Genomic DNA, 21,358 nt, shown 5'->3' on the forward strand with positions numbered 1-21,358 from the left:
ACACACACAAATATTTAGTTTTCACTATAATTTCTGTATTTTAAATCATATATGATATTGATTTTTCAGTGGATTCTTATTTTATCTTTAATTTTCCAACATTTGTGGTAAAATATTGTGTATCTGAAATATAGCCTATTTGCAAAGAGAATGCTCGAAACAATGCAGTCTAAAGCACTTTATTACATTTATGACATGACATCCATGACATTAAGACAAAAGTCTTGCTTCACTCACACTTTCCATTCATTCGTGTAGACTACTTCATTAGAGACATTCACTGATCTCCTTTTCAATGAAAAAAGATAACAAAAGAGGTATATCAAATATAACTAGCTGAACTATATCTGTCCCTCATTTCTATATAAGCTTTCTGAGCATCACAGAATGATGCAGAGTTTGGACGTATGCCTCAGGCTCCTGTATGTCTTCAGACGCTCCTTTTTAGCATCAGTTCCGTTTACTACATGAGTAACTACTGGCATGCTGTCCACTGCTTGTCGTTTATGTGAGCGATGTAAGAGGATTCGATAGACTCCAGTGATGGAGCTCCTGCAGTCTTTGCCCTGGTTGTTACGAATGTGGTCAGCGGTGATGCCAAGAGCCTCCAGGGCGTTTTTCACCTCTATCTCATGCTCTTCAAGGTCCCCTAGCTTTGACTCTGCCAGATGGAGCGGATCCATTTTAAAGGGCTCCATGGCCTTGGGAAACTCCACCGGCAGCAGCCACTCACAGCCCATCATCTGTTCTACACTGTAGCGGTCAGACGGCTGGGATTGCAGGATGCCCCGGATCAGTTTCTGACAAGCTTCCGGAACCCAGGTAGGCACTGTGTACGACCCATCGAGGATGCAGCGCTTCAGCTTGGCCACCGTTTCGGCACGGAAGGGCATGGAGCCGGTCACCATGAAGAAGAGCATGACCCCCAGGGCCCAGATGTCCACGCAAACACCTATGTAGTGTTCGTCTCTGAAGAGCTCAGGGGCGGCATAAGGGGGAGAACCGCAGAAGGTGTTGAGGGTCTCGTCGCGACGGCTGACGGTGCTAAAGCCAAAGTCTCCCACTTTAACACATGTGCTACAGGTGTAAAAAACATTCTCTGCTTTCAGGTCTCTGTGAATGATGTTATTGTCATGCTGCAAAATGACAAAGAGAAATTACTATTAACAACTAAATACAGAGATATTTTGAATAACAATGTTGATACATTAATTTAACTGGATATATATATATATATATATATATATATATATATATATATATATATATATATATATATATATATACACACTAGGGCTGTCAAACGATTAATCGCGATTAATCGCATCCAAAATAAAAGTTTGTTTACATAATATATGTGTGTGTATGGAGTATAATTATTTTCTATATATAAATACACACACATGCATATATATTTAAGAAAAATGTGTTATTTATATATAAAATATTTATATATAATATAAATTATATATAATATAAATATATATACACAGTATATACATGCAAATATTTCTTAAATATATACATGCATGTGTGCGTATTTATATATAGAAAATAATTATACACCGTACACACACATATATTATGTAAAAACAAACTTTTATTTTGGATGCGATTAATCGCGATTAATCACGATTAATCGTTTGACAGCCCTAATATATACGTTTTTATTTTATGCCTCCCAAAAATATCAATTGAATTTAAATTTAGAGATTAAAAACATGTTTATCATAGAATACATTTTATGTTGGAATATTTCATTTCTAATTGTTTTGGATCAAATGTAGCAATCTATATACAGGGTTTGAAATGAACTTTTTTAAGTTACCGGCCATTCTGAACTTCTACTAGCCAAAACAAAATGATCAGAAATAAACCAGATTATCAATGTCACAGCTTAGATTTAAAAATAGCCTATTTATTATTAAATCTCATTCTGAACTATTATATTGCTTTCAGCTATATGACGGCCAATCACTGTTTGTGATCACTGTACCATTCAAATAAAATAAAAAATAAATAAAGACAAAATTCTCTGTGGCTTCTCTTATAATTGCCTTTAGTTTACCTGCATGTAGCAATAAAGACACAAGGATGGTTTTTGGCCAAAAGTCTTGGCCATGTGGCATTTATGAGAACGGATTAGAAAAAGTGGCCTCTTAATCGTCACCTAAGGCTCCAGCGGAGCAAACCAGACGGGAAACACCATGCCTTGGACATCTCGATAGATGGCGAGTGGTGCTGCTGGTATGCATATAATCATAGAAAACAATGTGTTCACATTTTAAAGACGTGGCACTGCGCTGCGATTCTCTGTGTGTGACCCTATTTACACATTGTTTTGCTAATGTTTGAGGATCCTTTTAGCGAAAGAGCTCTGATCGCGATACCATGCAAAATTTACATTCATGTTTATCATAGAAGAGGTGTATTCAGGTCATTTTATGTATGAATTGCATTTATTGCATTGTATTTTTGTATTGTCTTGCATCGTATAGCAAACCTGAAAACGTTAACTAGCATGAAAATACTTAAATCTGCCAAATTTGAAAGGCCAGGAAAACACGACGCTTGCATTTAAACATTCAGCCCACAATTCTCATGAATTGCCTCCTTGAATTCTATTCCACGCTTCATGTACGTCTCACCATATGCTTCACGGCTGAGAGAACTTGAGAGAAGACAATCTTGCTGTCGATGTCGGAGAGCTTTCCCTCTGTGCTGATCTTTGTGTAGAGCTCTCCTCCGCTTGCGTACTCCATGACCAGGTGCAGGCGGGTCAGAGTCTCCACCACCTCGTACAGACGGATGATATTTGGATGGTGCAGCTTTTCCATGCTTGATATCTCCCGGGAGAGAAGTCTTTGGGTCTTTTGATCGAGCTTGGTCTTGTCCAAGATCTTGATGGCTACTTTGTCTGTGAATGACAACATAAAGTTTCAGCTACAGGGGCTTCTCATTCAGAAAACATTCATATTCTTTTGTCTTTGATACTTAATGCATTCTAATGCAATTTGTATAAATGAACTGCTTAGTCAAAACAGCAGTAAATGTCCACTGTAATAAAGGAAAGACCTTTGAGCAGTTTTGATATCAGATATGGTGTGCCATGCGATATGGAATGTCATTCTACACCCTTTCTTCAAGATCTGCTGCAACACAACAAATACACTGTGCATGTAATTCACATCGCTTTGAAACGGCACACCACGACCTCCTATCCCTTACACACACCAATCTTTGATGAGGCCTACAGCAATTCTAAAGGCCTCGACAGAAATGTGACACCTCAAACCGATCCATCTGTGTCTGAACCAGACAACTTGTCTCAGCTTGACTTTGCCCGAGGGCATGCTTCCCACATTATCAATGTAACCCTGACTGTCAGGACACATTTTCATCCATACAATAACACTGACCGTAAAGCACACATACTGGGTTAAAACTACATATAACAACACTGTATTACAGCAACAAGTTTGGCAGGAAAATATTATTTGAATGTATATATTGTATTATTATATTACTACATTAGACACAATTTTCAACAATATTATTGATTTGACTGCACTGACACTATTGGATGAGAACTGAACTGAGCTGGAAGATGACATCACTGTTTTTCTGCGGAACTTCTTTATAGATATTAGATGAAATTAACTAATCTAATAATTGATGATTTTTACAACGGAACTGAATCAACACTGAACAATGACACAATTCTCTTTTTATAGGCTGCTTTACAGCTGAAATTAACTCTTTTTGGATCACTGAATTATTTGTTATCGCTGTAAAGCTGCTTTGAAACAATCTGTATTGTATAAAGTGCTATAAATAAAGGTGACTTGACTTGATTACCTGTTTTGGATCAAATGTAGCAATATTCTAAATATTTGAGTTGTAATATATATATCATTTTTCACAACTTTCAACATGTTTAGTGATGTTGCACCACTCAAAAAATTTTATAAAAAATAACGATTCTTAATTATAATATCAAAATATTTAATACTTAATTTTTTTTTACATACAATATTCAAAATATTACAAAAACCCTGATATCTAATTCATCATAGCCTAATAATTCTCTGTATACGCTGCTGATAAAAAGTTTGGGGTCAGTCAGTAAGATTTTTTTAAATAATTTGTATTATTAATTTCTTAAATTTAATATATTTTTTTGGCAAGGACGGATTCAATTGAAGAAAAGTGAAAGTAAAAACGTAAACATTGTTACAAAAACTTACTCTTTCACAAAACAAGTGCTGTTATTTTGAACTTGAGTAATGGCTGATGAAAATTCAGCTTTCCCATCACAGAAAAACTTTTTTTTTTAATTATTAGAAAAGAGTTATTTTAAATTGTAATAATATTTACCAATATTACAGTTTTTACTGTATTTCAAATAAATGCAACCTTGCTGAGCAGAAGATAAAACTTTCAAAACATTTAAACATTTTACCGACCCTAAACCATTGAAAAAAAGTGAATATTTGACTTTTCACAATTTCACAATTCTCAACATGTTTAGTGATGTTGCAACAACGATATGAATTATTCTAATATTAATTGTATTAAAAAATATTTAGTACTTAAAAATGAGTCTAAATATACAAAATTGTATCCAAACATTAGGGGTCATTGATATGGATCGATACATTGATCAAATGACTAACGATACCATGTATCGATGCAGCGTGTAAAAAATCAGTACCTTTATTTTGACACTCTCCACATCTTCACGCAATGTCTGTCTATGCATTACCGGCGCCAACGCGTGCATTCTCGTTTAAACACATCTGTCAGGGCTCGGCAATAAGGACTAGCAGACAGAGTGCTGAATGATCACAAAACTTTTATCAGTAGCACGTGTTTTAAGCCCTGCCAATTTAACGATTCAAGCACAAACAGACGAAAAAAAGAAAATATTTCAGTACTCGAGCACAGTGTGAGAAGTTTTCTGTGCGCACACACAGTTCTCTTTCGTGCTTGAACAGACAAAATGATGTCAGAATGCCCGTCTTGGCGAATATCCTAGTAAACACAGTCGTTCATGTCTTAAGTAAATGTAAAATGTTAACTAAATTTTAATTTCTGTGCCTGAAAACCTCTGTTAGACCTACCTGAAAAACCTGAAAAGCACTGATTAATTAATTTGTCTCTGTTCTATTGTAATTTGGTTATCTGTAGAAAATATTCTTGACATTGAGTCTTTGCATGTCTGCATTTGCCCCAGACTGGGATCAGTTTCAGCCTTCTATAATTTACTGGGAAGACCTTTATAGAGGTCAATGCAACTAAAAAACAGGGCTCTAAGTATGCATTTCCAGGCACTTTACATGAAACTTTGGCGTCAGAGGGCTGCTCTAAGATGAACATCGCGATATCTCAACCACTTACTGTAGCTTGAAAGTCAAAGCATATGTACCATTACATACAACTGCTTACCTTTCGTTAGAGCGTGGATGCCCAGCTTGACGTGAGAAAAGTTTCCGCAGCCGATCTCGCCGCGTATCTTGTAGAAGCCGATGCGGCGACCCACGGTGAGCTCTCGCACCATCTTCTCATCTTGGCACATGTCCAGATTGAGCTTCTCCAGCGGGGTGAGGCGGCGCGGCTGGGTCCCCTCGTCGTCCGTGCAGATGTCGGAGCTGTCTTGTCGGCTCCATCGTGCATAACGCTGGGGACCCACAACTGAGACCCCGACGGAGCCCCCCCCAGACGGATAGACGGCAGTCATCCTGCCACAGGCCACTGGGGGGCTTAGCTCATGGCAGGAGACCTGGAACTAAAGCACCACCTGAAGGTATAAAATGATACACAAGGAGGAAGATCAATTTGCTTGACCTCTGCATATAAATTCAAGTAGCTTATTATAGAGCAAATAACATGATATAATGTATTATATAACTACTATTTAAATATTATTGTACACTATAAAAAAGTTGCTGCCTTAAATTTTTTAAGTACAATCAACTTGGATGTTTAAGTCATTCCAACTTAAATTACATTAAACTGACTGAATCTTGTATATTTTGATGAGTTAAAGCAATGTAAAAACATATGTATAGCACAATATGTAAAGTATAATAATGAATAAATATAAAAATGTACATAAACTAATAATATATGTATATAAATACATTTTAATAAAATAAATGAACAATTTAAGGATTATTTCATTGCAAAGCATCATCGCACATTCATTAAAAAAGTCCTTTCTCACCTTCACATGTTGTCCTGAATGTCTGTGTCAATTTCCAAAATTAGCTCATTATTGCCACATCTCAGCTCAAGGTTGTACACATATCCAAGTATAAAGGAGTAGATGTTTAGGGTTGTATGCTTCACCCAAGCGGCCAGGTGCACAATGCTGTTCCTTCCCCTCAGTCCTGCGTCTCCCTGAACCTCATCAGATATGCCCGATTTAATTGGTGAGTTGCCTCAGCGATAAAAATAGACTGGGGATCAGCGTTGAGAACGATGAGGGCTGTGATTGTTGCCTGGCTGCTATAACAAGGCTCCACGCTGCCCTCGGCAGTCCTGGTTTCTTGTATGGCGCTTCCTCTCATTTAACATCTTTGGCTGGTTGGTCATTCAGAAATGGGGAAACCAAATGGAAAACAGCCACTCCCTCTGATTTGTTCATGTCAGTGTGTGTTTTTCTGAGCTTCTGACTCACTCTACAGTCTTCTTTCTGGGATTAGCGTGTACTGAGATCCTAATCCGTGCCTTTTTTAGTGGTCCTTAAACATCCAATGTAAACTGTAGGGACTAAACTAAAGAATTCCTGAGAGAGAGAGAGAGAGAGAGAGCGAGAGAGAGAGAGAGAGAGAGAAAAAAGAACACATTAAGACCATGACACTGCCTTTACCCTGTCCTTAGCTCACCTTTCCATAAGCTAAACCCTTAGTTTATGGGTTTTTTTCTTTCAGTTTAGTTTGTCTGAACCTGTGTGGAGTTTTTTTGTGGCAAGGTTTTTGAAGCTTTTACATTATGATTTTTATTTTTATTTTTTTTACAATTAAATTATTTAAAAATTTAAGAAAATAAAAATAAACACGCATTTATAACTAAATTTGAAATAAATTAAATGTGTTACTACAAATGTGTCTGAGATCAGTGAGTGTTTGTGTGTGTTTCAGGATGCAATTAGGGTGAGTTTGCTGATGTAGTTTCTTTAACAAAGTCCCTAAAGAGCAAAATAGAAGTACACAGAGTGCCCTAGAGCCACTGAGCACTAACAGCACACATAAAAAAGCCCTACACACCCATTACGCCACAAATATCATGATGTATGAAGCAATAACAGAATATCAATTCAGATTAGGCTTAATCTGACTATTGACAGTAAAACAATTACAAAAGTAAACACCACTGTTCATTTTTTAAAAATAAATTAACTTTTAATTTAGCAAGGATGCAGTAAATTGATCAAAAATGATAGTAAAGTCATTTATAATATTACAAAATATATATATTTCAAATAAATGCTGTTCTTTTGAACTTTATATTCATCAAAGGATCCTGAAAAAATGTATCAGTTCTCACAAACAACTGTTCAAAATTGATTATAATAAGAAATGTTTGTTGTGCTGCAAATCAGCATATTAGAATGATTTCTAAAGGATCATGTAACACTGAAGACTGGAGTAATGATGCTGAAAAGTCCGCTTTGTAATACATTATAGTTTGAAATGTTTTAAAATAGACGGTGGGCACCTATGTAACTGACCCCAAACTTTTGAATGGTAATTTAAGTATTGAATCATTCATAATGTTGATATGTGATTGAACATTATTTTCATAGATAGATGATGGAGTTACCATAATCTATTTTCAGAAAGTGTACAAATATAGTTAATAATACTTTTATGGACAGTTTTTTTTTTTTGCACATGCTCTATGATCAAAGGACACCAGGTGTGTTAAATTGAGGCAGTTTCTCCTCAAAGGACTATTGAGCATTGCACCTGCACATACACCTTTAAGTGTGACGACAGTGTTCTTTGCAGGTGGAGACGAGCGGTGATGCTGATATAAGCTGCTGAGCTTGGTTTTCAACAGGGTTCTTTGACGCAGTTGTATTCTTTTGTTCTAACTCCCAGAGCATCAGCATTTTAGGATTATATCCAAACCAACCAGATCTGTAGAAAGTGCTTTGAAGCTGATCAGGTGTTGCAGTCATGTATATTTACCTGTGTATTGTATATCTCTCTAATTTGTTTGTGTTACTACCATAAATGATCAGTGATTTGACAATCGAATAAGAACCCAAACAGTCTTATACGCAACCAGCAGGTCTTTCTGAGAGGTCTTTTTCTTCATTAAATCCACTGGCGTCAGCACTGAGCATTCAAAGCATAAGACTGCAGGTTCATTCACACAACAACATTTTGTTGATTTAAACAATCCTGAGTGAGAAATACACTGCTTTTTGAAAGTTTTGGGTCAATATATATATATTTTTACTGTTTTTGAAAAAACAGCTGCATTTATTTGATAAAAATACAATAAAAAAGTAATACTGTGAAATATTAATAAATGTATATATATATATAATTTTTTTTTTTTTTTTTTTTTTTATGTAATTTATTACTGTGATGGCAAAGCTGCACCACTCCAGTCTTCAGTGTCACATGATCCTTTTTTGAAGCTCAAGAAACATTTCTTCTTATAATCAATGTTGAAAACATTGCTTAATATTTTTTGAGTAAACTGTGACTTTTTCAGGATTCTTTGATGAATAGAAAGCTCATAAGAACAGCATTTATTTTAAATATTTTTGTAACAATGTAAATGCCTTTAATCTTTGAAAGTATATGAATAAAAATGTCATCAGTGTACCTTTAGTGTACTGATTGATAAACTGATCATTATATAAAGAGTGGGATGGTAGCATGTACAGATCAACATAGGGCTGAAAATCTACATCCATCTTCCTTATATTTTCTATCATTCTGATTGCCCTACTTCACATAATCCATTTACCACGGCATAGCACACAAAATCAAAGTGATGTTTCTCATGAATACTCAAATCCTCAGGCTTCAAACGCAGTGCTGTACGTGTGTGTGCTGCTGCTGCTGATTGCTGAAGGGGCTGCAAAGATTCAGCCGCTGACAAAATTCTCTTTTAAAGTGTAAACCAAGCAGGAATACTAAAACGATCCATTCAAGTGAATGGATGTGCATGTGTCTGCATTATGATCTCCTTCTCTCTCTCTCTCTCTCTCTCTCTCCCCATTTTCCGCCCCCTATCTGAACCCTAGAATTAAACCAGCTTTTTTATTTATTTTTTTATTTTTTGCTGCTGTGCCTTTAAAGGGTTAGTTTACATAAAAAACTTTGCCATTAATTACCAACCCTCATGTCGTTCCAAACCCGTAATACTTTCGTTCATCTTCTGAACACAAATGAAGATCTTTTTGATGAAATCTGAGAGCTTTCTGTCCCTCCATTGACAGCTAAGCAACTACCACTTTGACGCTTCAGAAAGTTTATAAATTGATCGTAAAACTAATCCATATGAATTGAGTGGTTTAGTCAAAATTTTCTGAAGAGACTGGATGATTTTATATAATGAGCAGATTTAATTTAGGCTTTTATTCACATTTAAACATTGACCTAATTGGTTTTTGCGGAAGCTCAAACTTGCTGCGTAACACACGAAAACGAACCTCATTGGTTCTTGCTGAAGCTCAAATGTGCTGCGTAACACGAGAATGAACCTCATTGGTTCTTGCTGAAGCTCAATAGTGCTGCGTAACACGAGAATGAACCTCATTGGTTCTTGCTGAAGCTCAATAGTGCTGCGTAACACAAGAATGAACCTCATTGGTTCTTGCAGAAGCTCAAAAGTGCTGCCTGTGTAACATGAGAATGAACCTCATTGATTCTTGCTGAAACTCAAACGTGCTGCGTAACACACGAAAATGAACCTCATTGGTTCTTGCTGAAGCTCAAACGTGCTGCGTAACACAAGAATGAACCTCATTGGTTCTTGCAGAAGCTCAAACGTGCTGCGTAACACAAGAATGAACCTCATTGGTTCTTGCTGAAGCTCAAACGTGCTGCGTAACACAAAAATGAACCTCATTGGTTCTTGCAGAAGCTCAATCATGCTGCGTAACACGAGAATGAACCTCACTGGTTCTTGCAGAAGCTCAAAAGTGCTGCCTGTGTAACACGAGAATGAACCTCATTGGTTCTTGCAGAAGCTCAAACGTGCTGCGTAATACGAGAATGAACCTCATTGGTTCTTACACATCAAGCAAACATGCTTGAGCTTCCATTTACCACAACTGATGTGTGAGCGGATGAACGTTTATTTGTGAATAAAAGCCTAAATTCAATCTGTTCATCATATAAAGCGATCGTGTCTCTTCAGAAAATTTGGACTAAACCGCTCAATTCATATGGATTCGTTTTAGGATCTCTCTTTATGATCTTTTTGAAGCATCAAAGTGGCAGTTGCGTAGCTGTCAATGGAGAGACAGAAAAGCTCTCAGATTTGCCGTCGGATCCGATATCAACCTGCTTTACCCCTAAATAAATATATATTTTTTAAATGTATATAATTTAATGAATGAATAATTTCATGTCACACATTTGGAACAACATAAGCGTGAGTAAATGACAACAGAATTTTTATTTTTTAGATGAAATATCCCTTTCAAAGTGTATATTTTCTATTGAAACTCTTTTTGTCTAATTTCTAAAACCCAAATTCAATATCAATTCGTCAAAAACAGCAAAAAGCTCATCATTTAGCTCCTCTCTGGTACACGACACCATTAGCATGAGTCTCACAGGCAGGATTTAGAATGTGGTACTTACATCAACTGTGTGACTCCCTTTGCACTGAGTCCACAGGGGCCATTTCTACCAATACGGCCCTGATCTAAACACTCCCCAAATGGGATATCAGTGGCCTCTGAGCTTTGTTGCATGAACAGGGCTCAGCTAGTAAAATCTTTCGCTCAAATGCAGGCACTCATTGTACAGAAAGTAACATTCTTACTAATTTTCTCATTCACTCTATGACTTTGCTCACTGCATCCGAATATACCAAATTCATAGTATTCATTAAATAGTAGACAAAAAGTCTTTGATTTTTTTTTAATTCAAAAACTCGATTCTGAAGTGCACATCCTTTTGATACGTTACTATCCCACAAAGCCATGAGGGAGGATTTGGGAATGGCAGTAAAGCGATGCAACTGAAACCGTAAGTCACATGACACTGACAATATAGCAATGATATAGCAAACGTAGTACATACTACAAGGAACATCCTTGTAAGTTCCAAATCAAATGTAGTACCTAATCAGTATGCGATTTCATTAGCAGCTTTCGTGTACACACTCATAGGCACTGCTACACAAAGCCCTCCTGTGTGTGTTTTGATTGAGACACATGGCCAGAGAGGGGAAAAAGAGCTCAGTAGTGAAAAGATCAGGGACAATAGGGGGCCAGAGGTGCCAATCTGGAATTTCCATCACGTAGCTACAACTACCGAATGGCAAATCATTTATTGAGGAATAACGCACTTAAAACCTATTTTGGACCTGATATCAAACCCAAAGCCAAGCACTGTATGTCATATCACACGAGAAGAGAAGGCATTTAAAGGGATAGTTCACACAAAAATGAAAATTCTGTCATCATTTACTCACCCTCATGTTGTTCCAAACATGTATGAGTTTCTTTCTTCTGTTGAACACAAAATAATATATTTTGAAGAATTTTGGTAACCAGAGAGTTGACTTCCAAGTACATATTTTGAGGCACTGCAATACACGACGAAATGAACTGGTTACGTCTCTTTCTAAATAATGCTATTAATTCTTCCCAACTGCATTAAAATGCATAAAACCACAAGCATCACACATGCTTCAGAACATGTAAACAGATTTTGATACATATCTGAATATGTCCATTTTAATGAGTCCTTAAATAAGGAACATAATTAAGAAGTTCAATTGATGTTTAGACCTTTGAGGGAAAAACATGCAGATTATGCGACGAAACCACAAGGCTGTTTCCGTTGCATTGTGCCCTGTTAATGTATTCCCAACGCATCAAAGCGGCTTTAATCTCAGACCTAAAACCATGTTTCATGTCATCCAACTAAGGAGTCATCAAAGGGGCCTGAACAAAAGTTGACATCAATCCGTGAGAAACTAGAAAGGATCATTCGAAATCATAAATTACAATATTCTCAGTAAATTAATACTTCTATTCAATAGCTATATGGGATCAGCTTTGTTCATTCAGGCCTGGAGATTCACACACCTGTACTGTTCAAACACTAATGCGGTTTTATTATTTACACCTGAGACCCTCTGTAGACCCCCACAAATTCCCTAAAGCGAGACTAAAATCATGTTAATCACAAATGGCATTTGATTAGAAGATTTTAAACCAGTTTGTCAAGCTTTGTAAATGGTAAAATTGTAAAATATTATGACATTTTTTACACTAATAATAATAAAAATAGTAAATATAATATGACATTATTTAAATTAATTAAATATAAAACAATATTACGGGCAACAAAATTGCTTTTCAAGGATAAGACACTTAATGTTGACACCACGCATGTTAGTGCTAGTTGAACTGCAATATGATCATAAAATATGACTAATTATATATATATAATTTTTTTTAATTATTTTTTTATGAGATGATGTTCGCCAAATATGAATTGTAGTTTACAGGCTACAACTGCTGCTGGGTAGTAACCTTTTACAGTCTATGGTAGTAACACACCAGGTACATCAACACCAAGATTTGTCGATTGATAGCTACACAATTGATATCTAGAAGCCTTGTAAACAATTTGTAAGCATACATTAACTGATCATGGTTATATGAATGTACTAATCTCTCATATAGTGAGTGAGAATGGATTAGGGTAAATATCCTTACCTTTCTTAGGCGTTGCGAGATCATTCAGTGTCTTATCTCGGTGCGTGTCATTGGCCTGAATGTGATGCGTGAGGACTCCAGGCACCATCACAGCAACAGGGAGGCCAAGTGACGGACAGCTTCGTTACCCAATCGCATTTTAGGGCGGGATTAAGGGGCGTCTTAAACCAATAGGCTATTAGGACATTTCTTAGACAGACCAAAAAAAATGTGGGTCTTTTGAAATTGGCTAAAAATATACAATATGTAAAAATAGTTATATGGACGGCTATAGTTTTCTAAAAAACAACAACAAAAAGAGTCACTTACCTTTTAATGTAATGTGGCACTATCCTAATCAACTTTAATAAAGTGTCAATTGAATATTACTGATGGTGATCCTATAAACCAGTGGTATTCAAACGGTTTCATCCTACTTGTAAGTAAATAACCATCCCCTTTCAGAATATAAAGACAGCTATATATTTTATAATTTATTAATGAATAACAATTTAAACTATGTGAGAAAAACAAGTTTTGAGATGTTGGCTTCTGTAAGAATATAAAAAATAATATACAAATTTGATGCATTACACATATTTACTAAAACTACATTTTGTAATAATCATATTTTTTTAGGCTCCCCACTATCCAACACGCTGTTCAAATAATAATAAATAAAAATAGGTTTTCTTATTTTCTTCTTATTTGCATTTTCATGCAGCCCTCTTAGAAGTTTGCTGATGAAAGCCACTAATCTTGAGGTTCCCTGGCGGCCAACGCTCCTCCGTTTGAAAAGATCTTTAACACATGTCTGCTTCAGCAGTAAAGAGTTGCTTCATGTCCCAATTAATAATGCAACTACTCAAAATAGGCTCAGGGTTTCAATCTGTGACAAACATTTCACAAGATTGCAGACATTCAGAATTCTCTCTCCTCTAGCATCTGCATGATCACTGTAATTCAGCAGTGAAAAAAAAAAAAAAATTTAGAAACAAGCAAGGACTGCATTTGTGTTTCTCTGGATTATTTGGGAACACATTTTGCACTTTTTTTTTATTTTATGAAAATAAGCTTCTTACACACACTATAAACATACATCCAAAAACAAAAAAAAACCATTTCTTCCACCCCAGACACAGTCTTGGCGACGTGCATTATTCTCGAAATCAATTACATCTCTTACTATTCTTATCCACAACATACATTAAAAACATGACTGAACCTGTGATCAGATTTATAGAGACACTGCTTTCAGAGAATTGATACGCATAGCTGAAAGAAATTAAGCAGGTGATCCAGCTTTGTTGGATGACACTAGAATGAGCATTACTGTATAATTTAAGGGGTGGGAAAGGAGAAAAGGCCTGGTTAATCTCCCCATTTCATTCTGAAAGTGTCCATGCACAGCATAAGCCTTTCATACATTTGCAATCTTTTCTTCTTCCGAACGATCCGCGGCCTCATGTTTAACGTCACAGTCTGCTGGTACTCCAACAGTCACCTGTGCTATTTGGATGTCCATTGCTTGCTCTTTCAATCTCTCACCGTCTACTTGTAAAACCACTGTCTCTTCCACCCCACCTTCCGTCTGAGGCGTCTCTTCCTCCGCCACTAGAGTCTCCTCAACGGCAACAACATCCACCGGCTCCACAGTAACATGCTCCACCCGTATGCCACCCTCCAGTATAACCCCCTCCTCTCCCTCCACAACCTCTGCCATAGTCAAGACTGTGGTTGGGTCTGAAATCATGACTTCCTCTGTGACGATAACCTTTTCCTGTAAGTCGTGGTGTTCTTGCAGATGAGTATGGAGGTCTCTGGGTTGTGTGAACCACTGATCGCAGAGGGTGCAATGATTGGGTTTCTCACCCGTGTGGGTCACCAAATGGTCCTTGAACTGCTCCCAACTATTGAAAACACTGCTACAGACCTGAGGTGCGAAAAAAAGATGAGTGAATAGAAATATGAGTGAATAGGGCTGCATGAAAATAATGCATCCATTATATAAAATGCATACATCGCGTTTCTGAGTGAAGCACTGGACAGCTCTTGCTCTGGTGTTTTTAGTGTCTGATAGAGGCTCTTTTGGTCACTTATAATGTGCATTTGGGAAGGCAACACGCACCAACTATCTACCCAAACTTGTAATAAGCGCTTACAAATCAGTTGTCAACAATAAATAAGATTTAATTAACCTGTGTTTTTCTATCAAAATGATGCTTTGACATTCAAAACTGAAGATGTTAAGACAACTATAAATATTAGCCTTTTGATTTTACAGTTGTACTCTCAACTAAATTATATTTTATTATATTTTACAGTGTAATATTACACATTTTACAGTACGAGGACAGCAAACCCGGAGTTTAAATGATACATTTTTCAGAAAGTTTGGTATATTAAAATACATGTTTGGACAATATGTTATTGGTAAAAACCAACCTGGCATTCATAGAGCTTCTTTCGCCCTTTTTTGGCTCCAGAGCCATTTTGACATGCTGACATGTGGCACTTCAGCGTACTATTCCTGGCAAAACGTTCATGGCATTCTGGACACTCAAAGGGTTTCTCACCTACACATATATGGATAAGTGAAAAACTGATTAGATATTAAACTTGAATACATTTATTAAGATACATTTAACCTCATAATAGCTCAATCACACACCTGTGTGCTTCCTTAAATGCTCTTTGAAATGTCCAAAATGATCAAACTGCTTTTCACAGTACTCGCAAACATGCACTTTCTTTTTCTGCCGTCGGGACTGTTCCTCTGCATCAAAATGAGAATTATTCAGGTGCTGTTTAAGGGCTCCTTCCCGTGCATATACTTTGCCGCAGTGCCTGCAGACAAAGCCCCTATCCGGGGTAGCGGTGTGAGTCTTCATGTGCTGTTTGAGGTGGTAGTAGAGTTTGAAGCAGCGGTCACATTTGTCACAACGGAAAAGGTTGTCCAGCTGAGAGATCTGGACCTCCACCACTTCAATATTCTCCAGCGTCTTGGAGGCAATCACAGTCTCTTCCGGCACGACTACTGTCTCATCCTCCTTTTTCATCACATGGAGTGTCTGCTCTTCCTGTTGGTACTTGCTAGTGATATCAGCCAGCAAAGCCAAAGCGGAGTCATCCGAAGACGGTTCGGTGGAACTCCTGGCAGCATCCACTACCTCCACCAGACCGCTTTCCTCCACCTCGATATGTTCCTCATCAACCTCCACCTCGATTTCAACAGATTCAGTTTCCACTGAAGGAAGAGTCTCAGTGATCACATTGAAGGTCTCTGCGATCTTCCTCTTCTTAGCCTTGCTCTTTCCAGCCAAGGCCTGGGAGGGGTTTAATGAGGTGGTACCATTCCTTCTAGGTGGGAGAAGAAAACTAATAGTTTAATAATCAACTACAAGATCAAAACAAGCAGAAGAACATTTTTTTGAGAAGTAGAATAGGTGAATAACCTGTTGTTCAAGGCTTTAATTGCCTCCTGCATTTGAAGGTACTCTGCTGCTCTCCAGACATCACTGACTTCTTCCTCACCATCCACAGCTAATGTAGCCGTATAAGTGAACTCCATTAGGTGGCGGAAGGCAATGTTGCCAACACCTGTTCATTGCAACAGAAATATTGAAGTAATGTTTATTATTTGAGCATATAACATTCTGGAGTAATTTTTTGATTTTCACTATTGGGGTTGGGGGTACGTAACGTGCAACGGCAGAAATGTGCGTTTTGTCAACTGGTCCACTTGTTGGAACCAAAAACATGAGGTCCAACCCGAGCGGATTCAGGTCTGATATTAGTAGCCTCTGGTTTCTGGTAAAACAAATGTGCTTTTACACAATGGTCCCAAGAATATCTGAAAATCTTTTAAAATATGCCAACTTTCCATTATTTGTTTTGGGTGTTTAATATTAATATCCCCTTTCTTCTCAGTCAATCTGTGCTTCTACGTATTCATTTGTTTATTTTTTAACACCATGCCAAGATCCCAGCTTCTGTGGCTATTTTCATGGCAAGAAAAAATTTCTATAGTAAACTATATCGGTTTTTTAAATCTATTTTTGCTAAAACTCTAATTTATATATATATATATATATATATATATATATATATATATATATATATATATATATATATATATATATATATGTATCCAACCATATATTTGGTTTAACTGGTTTAACTTTGAAAAAGAAAAAAGAAAAATTCCAAAATGTTAACTGAATAAAAAAAAAGTTTCTCAAAGTATTAAAACCAGCACAATCTAACAGAACATGCTTCAAGGATAAAGGATTTTTGACAAAATATCATGTTGGGGAATATTCTCTTAAAATTAAAAAAAATTGTGTCATCCTAGAATGGCCTATTCAGCAACAGGTATGAACAATCTTGTCCCATCAATTTAGAAAAATTATTTACAAAAAAACTCCCAACACTGGGACTGATTTTGTGCTTCTGTGTGTAAATTACCAAAACCTCCTGGATACTGGTGCATGCAGTGCACTCCATTCGAGAGATTGAGAACAGCAATTGGTGTGTTAATTTATTAATATTACCAAAAATATACATTTCCTAACACATTAAAATGTACTGTAGCTAATGTAAACGTTAGGATGAAAATGCCTACCTCATCAAAAAATAAGGTAGGAAGATAGGCATACATTTAAAACTACACCTCCCATGGTGTTTCTTATTTGTCAACAAATGACATTTTGGGAACTTAAAAACCGTGTGTTTGGAGCAAAAACCAGCCAGTTCCTATTTATGGCCGGTCGACCAGAGCATCTCTAGTCCTGCGTCAGCCTCTGGTTTTTCTTTTATAAAAATTGGGTAAGAATTGATTCGAGGCAGCTCTTAGGACCCAAGAAGACCTCTACTGAAGTATATGTCTTCAATTAAAAAAAATTCTGCCAACAAGCAGAAAACTATACTGTGTTGCAGCAGAAAGGGACTTCCAGTTTAGACCGCTTTGCTGATTAAAACTGCCATTATCCAGGAAAAATAGGCAATAGGAAAAAGGTAATTCTATACTCTTCATTATGACAATAATATATAACCATTTTTGGTTACATACAATTGTATGTATTGTTGGGTACCTTCAATCTCCACTAGAGGCTCTTGAGTGAAGTCCTGGAAGAATTTGTGGAAAAACTGACTGCATGCAGCCAAAACAGCTTTGTGGGCCCTAAACTGATGTCCTGTTAAATAACCAGAAATCATCAGCACCACCGAATATGTGTAACTTTTAATTTGACTGTATAACATTTAGCATAATTCAGAAAGGCATTAGGTTAAGAGAAACAGAGACTGGAAACCTTACCATCCACAATGAGAGTGATGTCTGTGAACTGATCCAGCTGACGCTGCTCATTCAGTTTGTCAAGCATCACTTTATAATGGGCTGGAAACTCATGCCCATAGTCAACATCTCCATCAACTGACATGGTTCAGCCCTTGCCCTGCGCATGCAAGTACTATGAAGAAGGGGGAAAAAACATGATGGAATAAGAAAATTATTGATGTATAGTATTTATATAATAATAATAATAATAATAATAATAAAGAAATGAAGATACATGTGACCTCTTGGTAACAAAAAGCAGTTACAATAAAAAAATTTTTTTGGGGCTACAATATTAAACTGTTAAATGTCAAAGCATTTTTAGAGCAAGGCTATTTATCTGCAATCTTTAACATAATTGTTTTATTCAACACAGATAATGCGTTTAGATAAATTAGGCACATACTTTGTAATGGCCCCTATGCCAACCGATCCATAGATTAGCGGGCATATCTAAGCAGCAAGCCGAATAAGCGCGCATTTCTACAGGGAGCTTCTCTACGCAAGACTGGCAGCTTTACAGCCAGCGGTTTTACTGCTGTAAAAGCCACGTACTTCAACAGCCCAACCGTACAGAGATCCTACAGAAATATACAAACGGCAACAGAAGCACTGTGTGCAGGTCAGCTTCATGTTCCTCGCACGCTGGGCCTGTGGCTGCTAACGCATTCGCCATTTGTTTTCTGGACCATTGTCGTTACGTCATCAAATCGCGCATTAAAATGCTATTTTAATCAGACAAATTCCCTTTCGGCTAAATAATGAGTGACGCCGGCCGTCTAACGCTCCGGAGAACTTACCCCGGGTGACGCTCTGATGCTTATTGCGGTTGTTTATACTCGTTGGAGACCTGAAGCGATCAATGTGCTGTTTTTCCTCCGCTCGTCGAAAAAGGGCGGTCGTTCTACTCTGGCCTCGAGTTCCCATAAGCCCTTGCGGATGAGTTTTATCGCGCGAGGCTGATAGGTGGCGGTTACCAAAGCAACGGTGCCCAACTACGACCCGTTATATTCAAGTATGGAAAAGGTAAATAGATTAATTCTTTATTGTCCATTCTTAATTTGTTTTCACAGACTGTACCAGGAGCAACATTCAACACGCATAATATGCACATACCACACATAATTTTGTACACATAAATAAAAAAAAAATAAAAAAACTTTTACAGTAAATAAATTAGGCATTCTGGTAATTCAACGCTCTTATAGCTGAGAGTACAAAACCTTTCCCTAGCCGTGATTTTTTTTATGGGGTAACGTTAGCTGTCTATCTGCGGCCTGAGGGAAGAAGGGTAAAACATGAGTTAAGAGGGTGGCTGGGATTTTGTATGGTGTTCTCAATATGTCCTGAGTAAGGAAAAAAAGTCCCGAAGAATCCCATTAGGGGAAAGTTTCGAAAAAGACCCAAATATAGCCTATTCATTATTTTTCTTACGTGAATAGGGTAAATTTTTTAACATTTAGATATCACCATGAAAATTACTGAGTTGATTACTTACAACAAGACAAACAAAAATTGTATTACAAGTTTTTAGAAATTGTTTGTTAACATGGACAAACGGTGCATAATCTAATTACGTATGTGCTAATTTGCATAAATACCACAACAGATCTAAACATTGGGTCTAGCCAGGTGAAAATGTCTTGTTGGATCTTGTTGATACATAACAGTAAAATACTTAATATTAAGGTCTGAATGGAACCCATTTAGGCTACCCATGAGCATTAATACATAGAGGCGGGAAGTAAACCAGCCTTTATTAATTTTTAAGAGATTGGGTTTGAGGCTGGGTCCGTGGGATTGTTTCTAGGGGACGAGTCTGAGGGAAGAACAGAAGACAGTGGTAAGGAGAATGCAGAAGACAAAAGGTAAGTAAAAGAAGACCAATTATTTTTGAGGAAGTGTTTCTATTAGTGAGAGATATATAATATAGTGGTATTACATTTTACAAACAAGCATTATACGAAAGCCAATCAAAGGTACATAGGATACTCTTTGAACATCAGATTTTATGTGGGCCTATTTATTTATAGATAATTGTAGGCTACAACACAAGACAGGGAACAACCAAGACCAGATCTGCAGGTTTTAGACTAGACCATGTAGAGAAAAATTGAAGGGAGCACAATACGTCAATGTGTTCTCTAAATGTAAATGTCTAGGGAGAAACACAATGAGTTCTGTTTGCAACGATTCAGAGTTTGATTATACAACTTCTAAAAGATATAATATTTGAATTAATTTGACCAAAATTAAAAGCTTGAATAGCTCTGCTTCCAACCACTAGAATAGTTTTTCCACAGAATATTTGTCTGGTTTTCCGGTGCATATGTTTACAGATTCCTAAATTAGGATTTATAAATCACATTAAAAAATGTCTACAGATTCTTAAATCAAGATTGATAAATGACATAAAATATTAAATCTTTTTTTTTCTTTCTGTGAAACTGAGCAAAATGAAGTGAGTTTATTAAAACAAGAACAAATATCTGAAAATTGTTTATAAATATCTTAATATCTTAATCTTTTCATAACTCATTGATATATATTTGTTCTTGTTTTAAGCAAACTAATTTCGTTTTGTTCAATTTTTCAAGACTTTAGTTTACATTTGCATCACAAGTAAATGTATCTTGATTTAGCCTAAATATATATATATTTTTGCTATGCTTGCAACATTCAATGTCATTGCTAAAGTATAGACTTTCCTTATGCCATGAAACAGATATTAATAATGGAGAAATATCCCTTCTTATTTAGCAGTGAAACCTTATCACAAATAGGCACTTTTTTTGGAGTGTGATTGTAATCCAATATAGTTGCTTCTGTTTAAAAACACAAATAATTATAATAATAAAAATACACAAATTACTAGAAATAAATCAGAATTTATTTAAATCAAAATATAAATTCTGATCAGTAAATTGTTGAAAATTAATTGTAGCTATATATTGTAATGTAATTTGTGAGAGATTTTTCCAATGCATATATTACACTGAATTATTGATTGACAGACAAAGCTCTCCACTGCCCTCCTGAGGCACGCTTGAGATAACACCTATAATATCATATATTACAGGTGTTATCTCAAGCGTGCCTCAGGAGGGCAG

General features: G+C 36.5%; 2 protein-coding genes across 5 annotated transcripts; both read right to left on the bottom strand.

The window, feature by feature from the left end:
- Nucleotides 1-164: 164 nt before the first annotated feature.
- nim1ka (NIM1 serine/threonine protein kinase a) lies at nt 165-13,010 on the bottom strand. Of its 2 annotated transcripts, XM_079896682.1 has the most exons (6): nt 12,932-13,002; nt 11,677-11,713; nt 6,227-6,790; nt 5,449-5,800; nt 2,649-2,917; nt 165-1,136 (listed from the first exon to the last, which is right to left on the bottom strand). In XM_079896682.1, exons 4-6 carry the CDS (start codon nt 5,738-5,740, stop codon nt 381-383), a joined length of 1,317 nt encoding a protein of 438 aa, XP_079752808.1. In that variant the 5' UTR covers nt 5,741-5,800; nt 6,227-6,790; nt 11,677-11,713; nt 12,932-13,002; the 3' UTR covers nt 165-380. The 2 variants fall into 2 exon arrangements, with proteins under 2 accessions (XP_079752808.1, XP_079752807.1); XM_079896681.1 differs by lacking the exon at nt 11,677-11,713 and having other exon boundaries at nt 12,932-13,010.
- Nucleotides 12,932-19,159, bottom strand: znf131 (zinc finger protein 131). Of its 3 annotated transcripts, none has more exons than XM_079896680.1 (7): nt 19,049-19,159; nt 18,228-18,381; nt 18,004-18,105; nt 16,366-16,510; nt 15,582-16,267; nt 15,356-15,486; nt 12,932-14,843 (listed from the first exon to the last, which is right to left on the bottom strand). In XM_079896680.1, the coding sequence occupies exons 2-7, from the start codon at nt 18,349-18,351 to the stop codon at nt 14,331-14,333; spliced, it is 1,701 nt and encodes a 566-aa protein (XP_079752806.1). In that variant the 5' UTR covers nt 18,352-18,381; nt 19,049-19,159; the 3' UTR covers nt 12,932-14,330. The 3 variants fall into 3 exon arrangements, with proteins under 3 accessions (XP_079752806.1, XP_079752804.1, XP_079752805.1); XM_079896678.1 differs by having other exon boundaries at nt 15,582-16,270; XM_079896679.1 differs by having other exon boundaries at nt 15,582-16,270; nt 18,655-19,135.
- Nucleotides 19,160-21,358: the final 2,199 nt, after the last annotated feature.

The sequence above is a fragment of the Squalius cephalus genome (assembly GCF_949319135.1).
Source record: "Squalius cephalus genome assembly, chromosome: 16".
NCBI lineage: Eukaryota > Metazoa > Chordata > Actinopteri > Cypriniformes > Leuciscidae > Squalius > Squalius cephalus.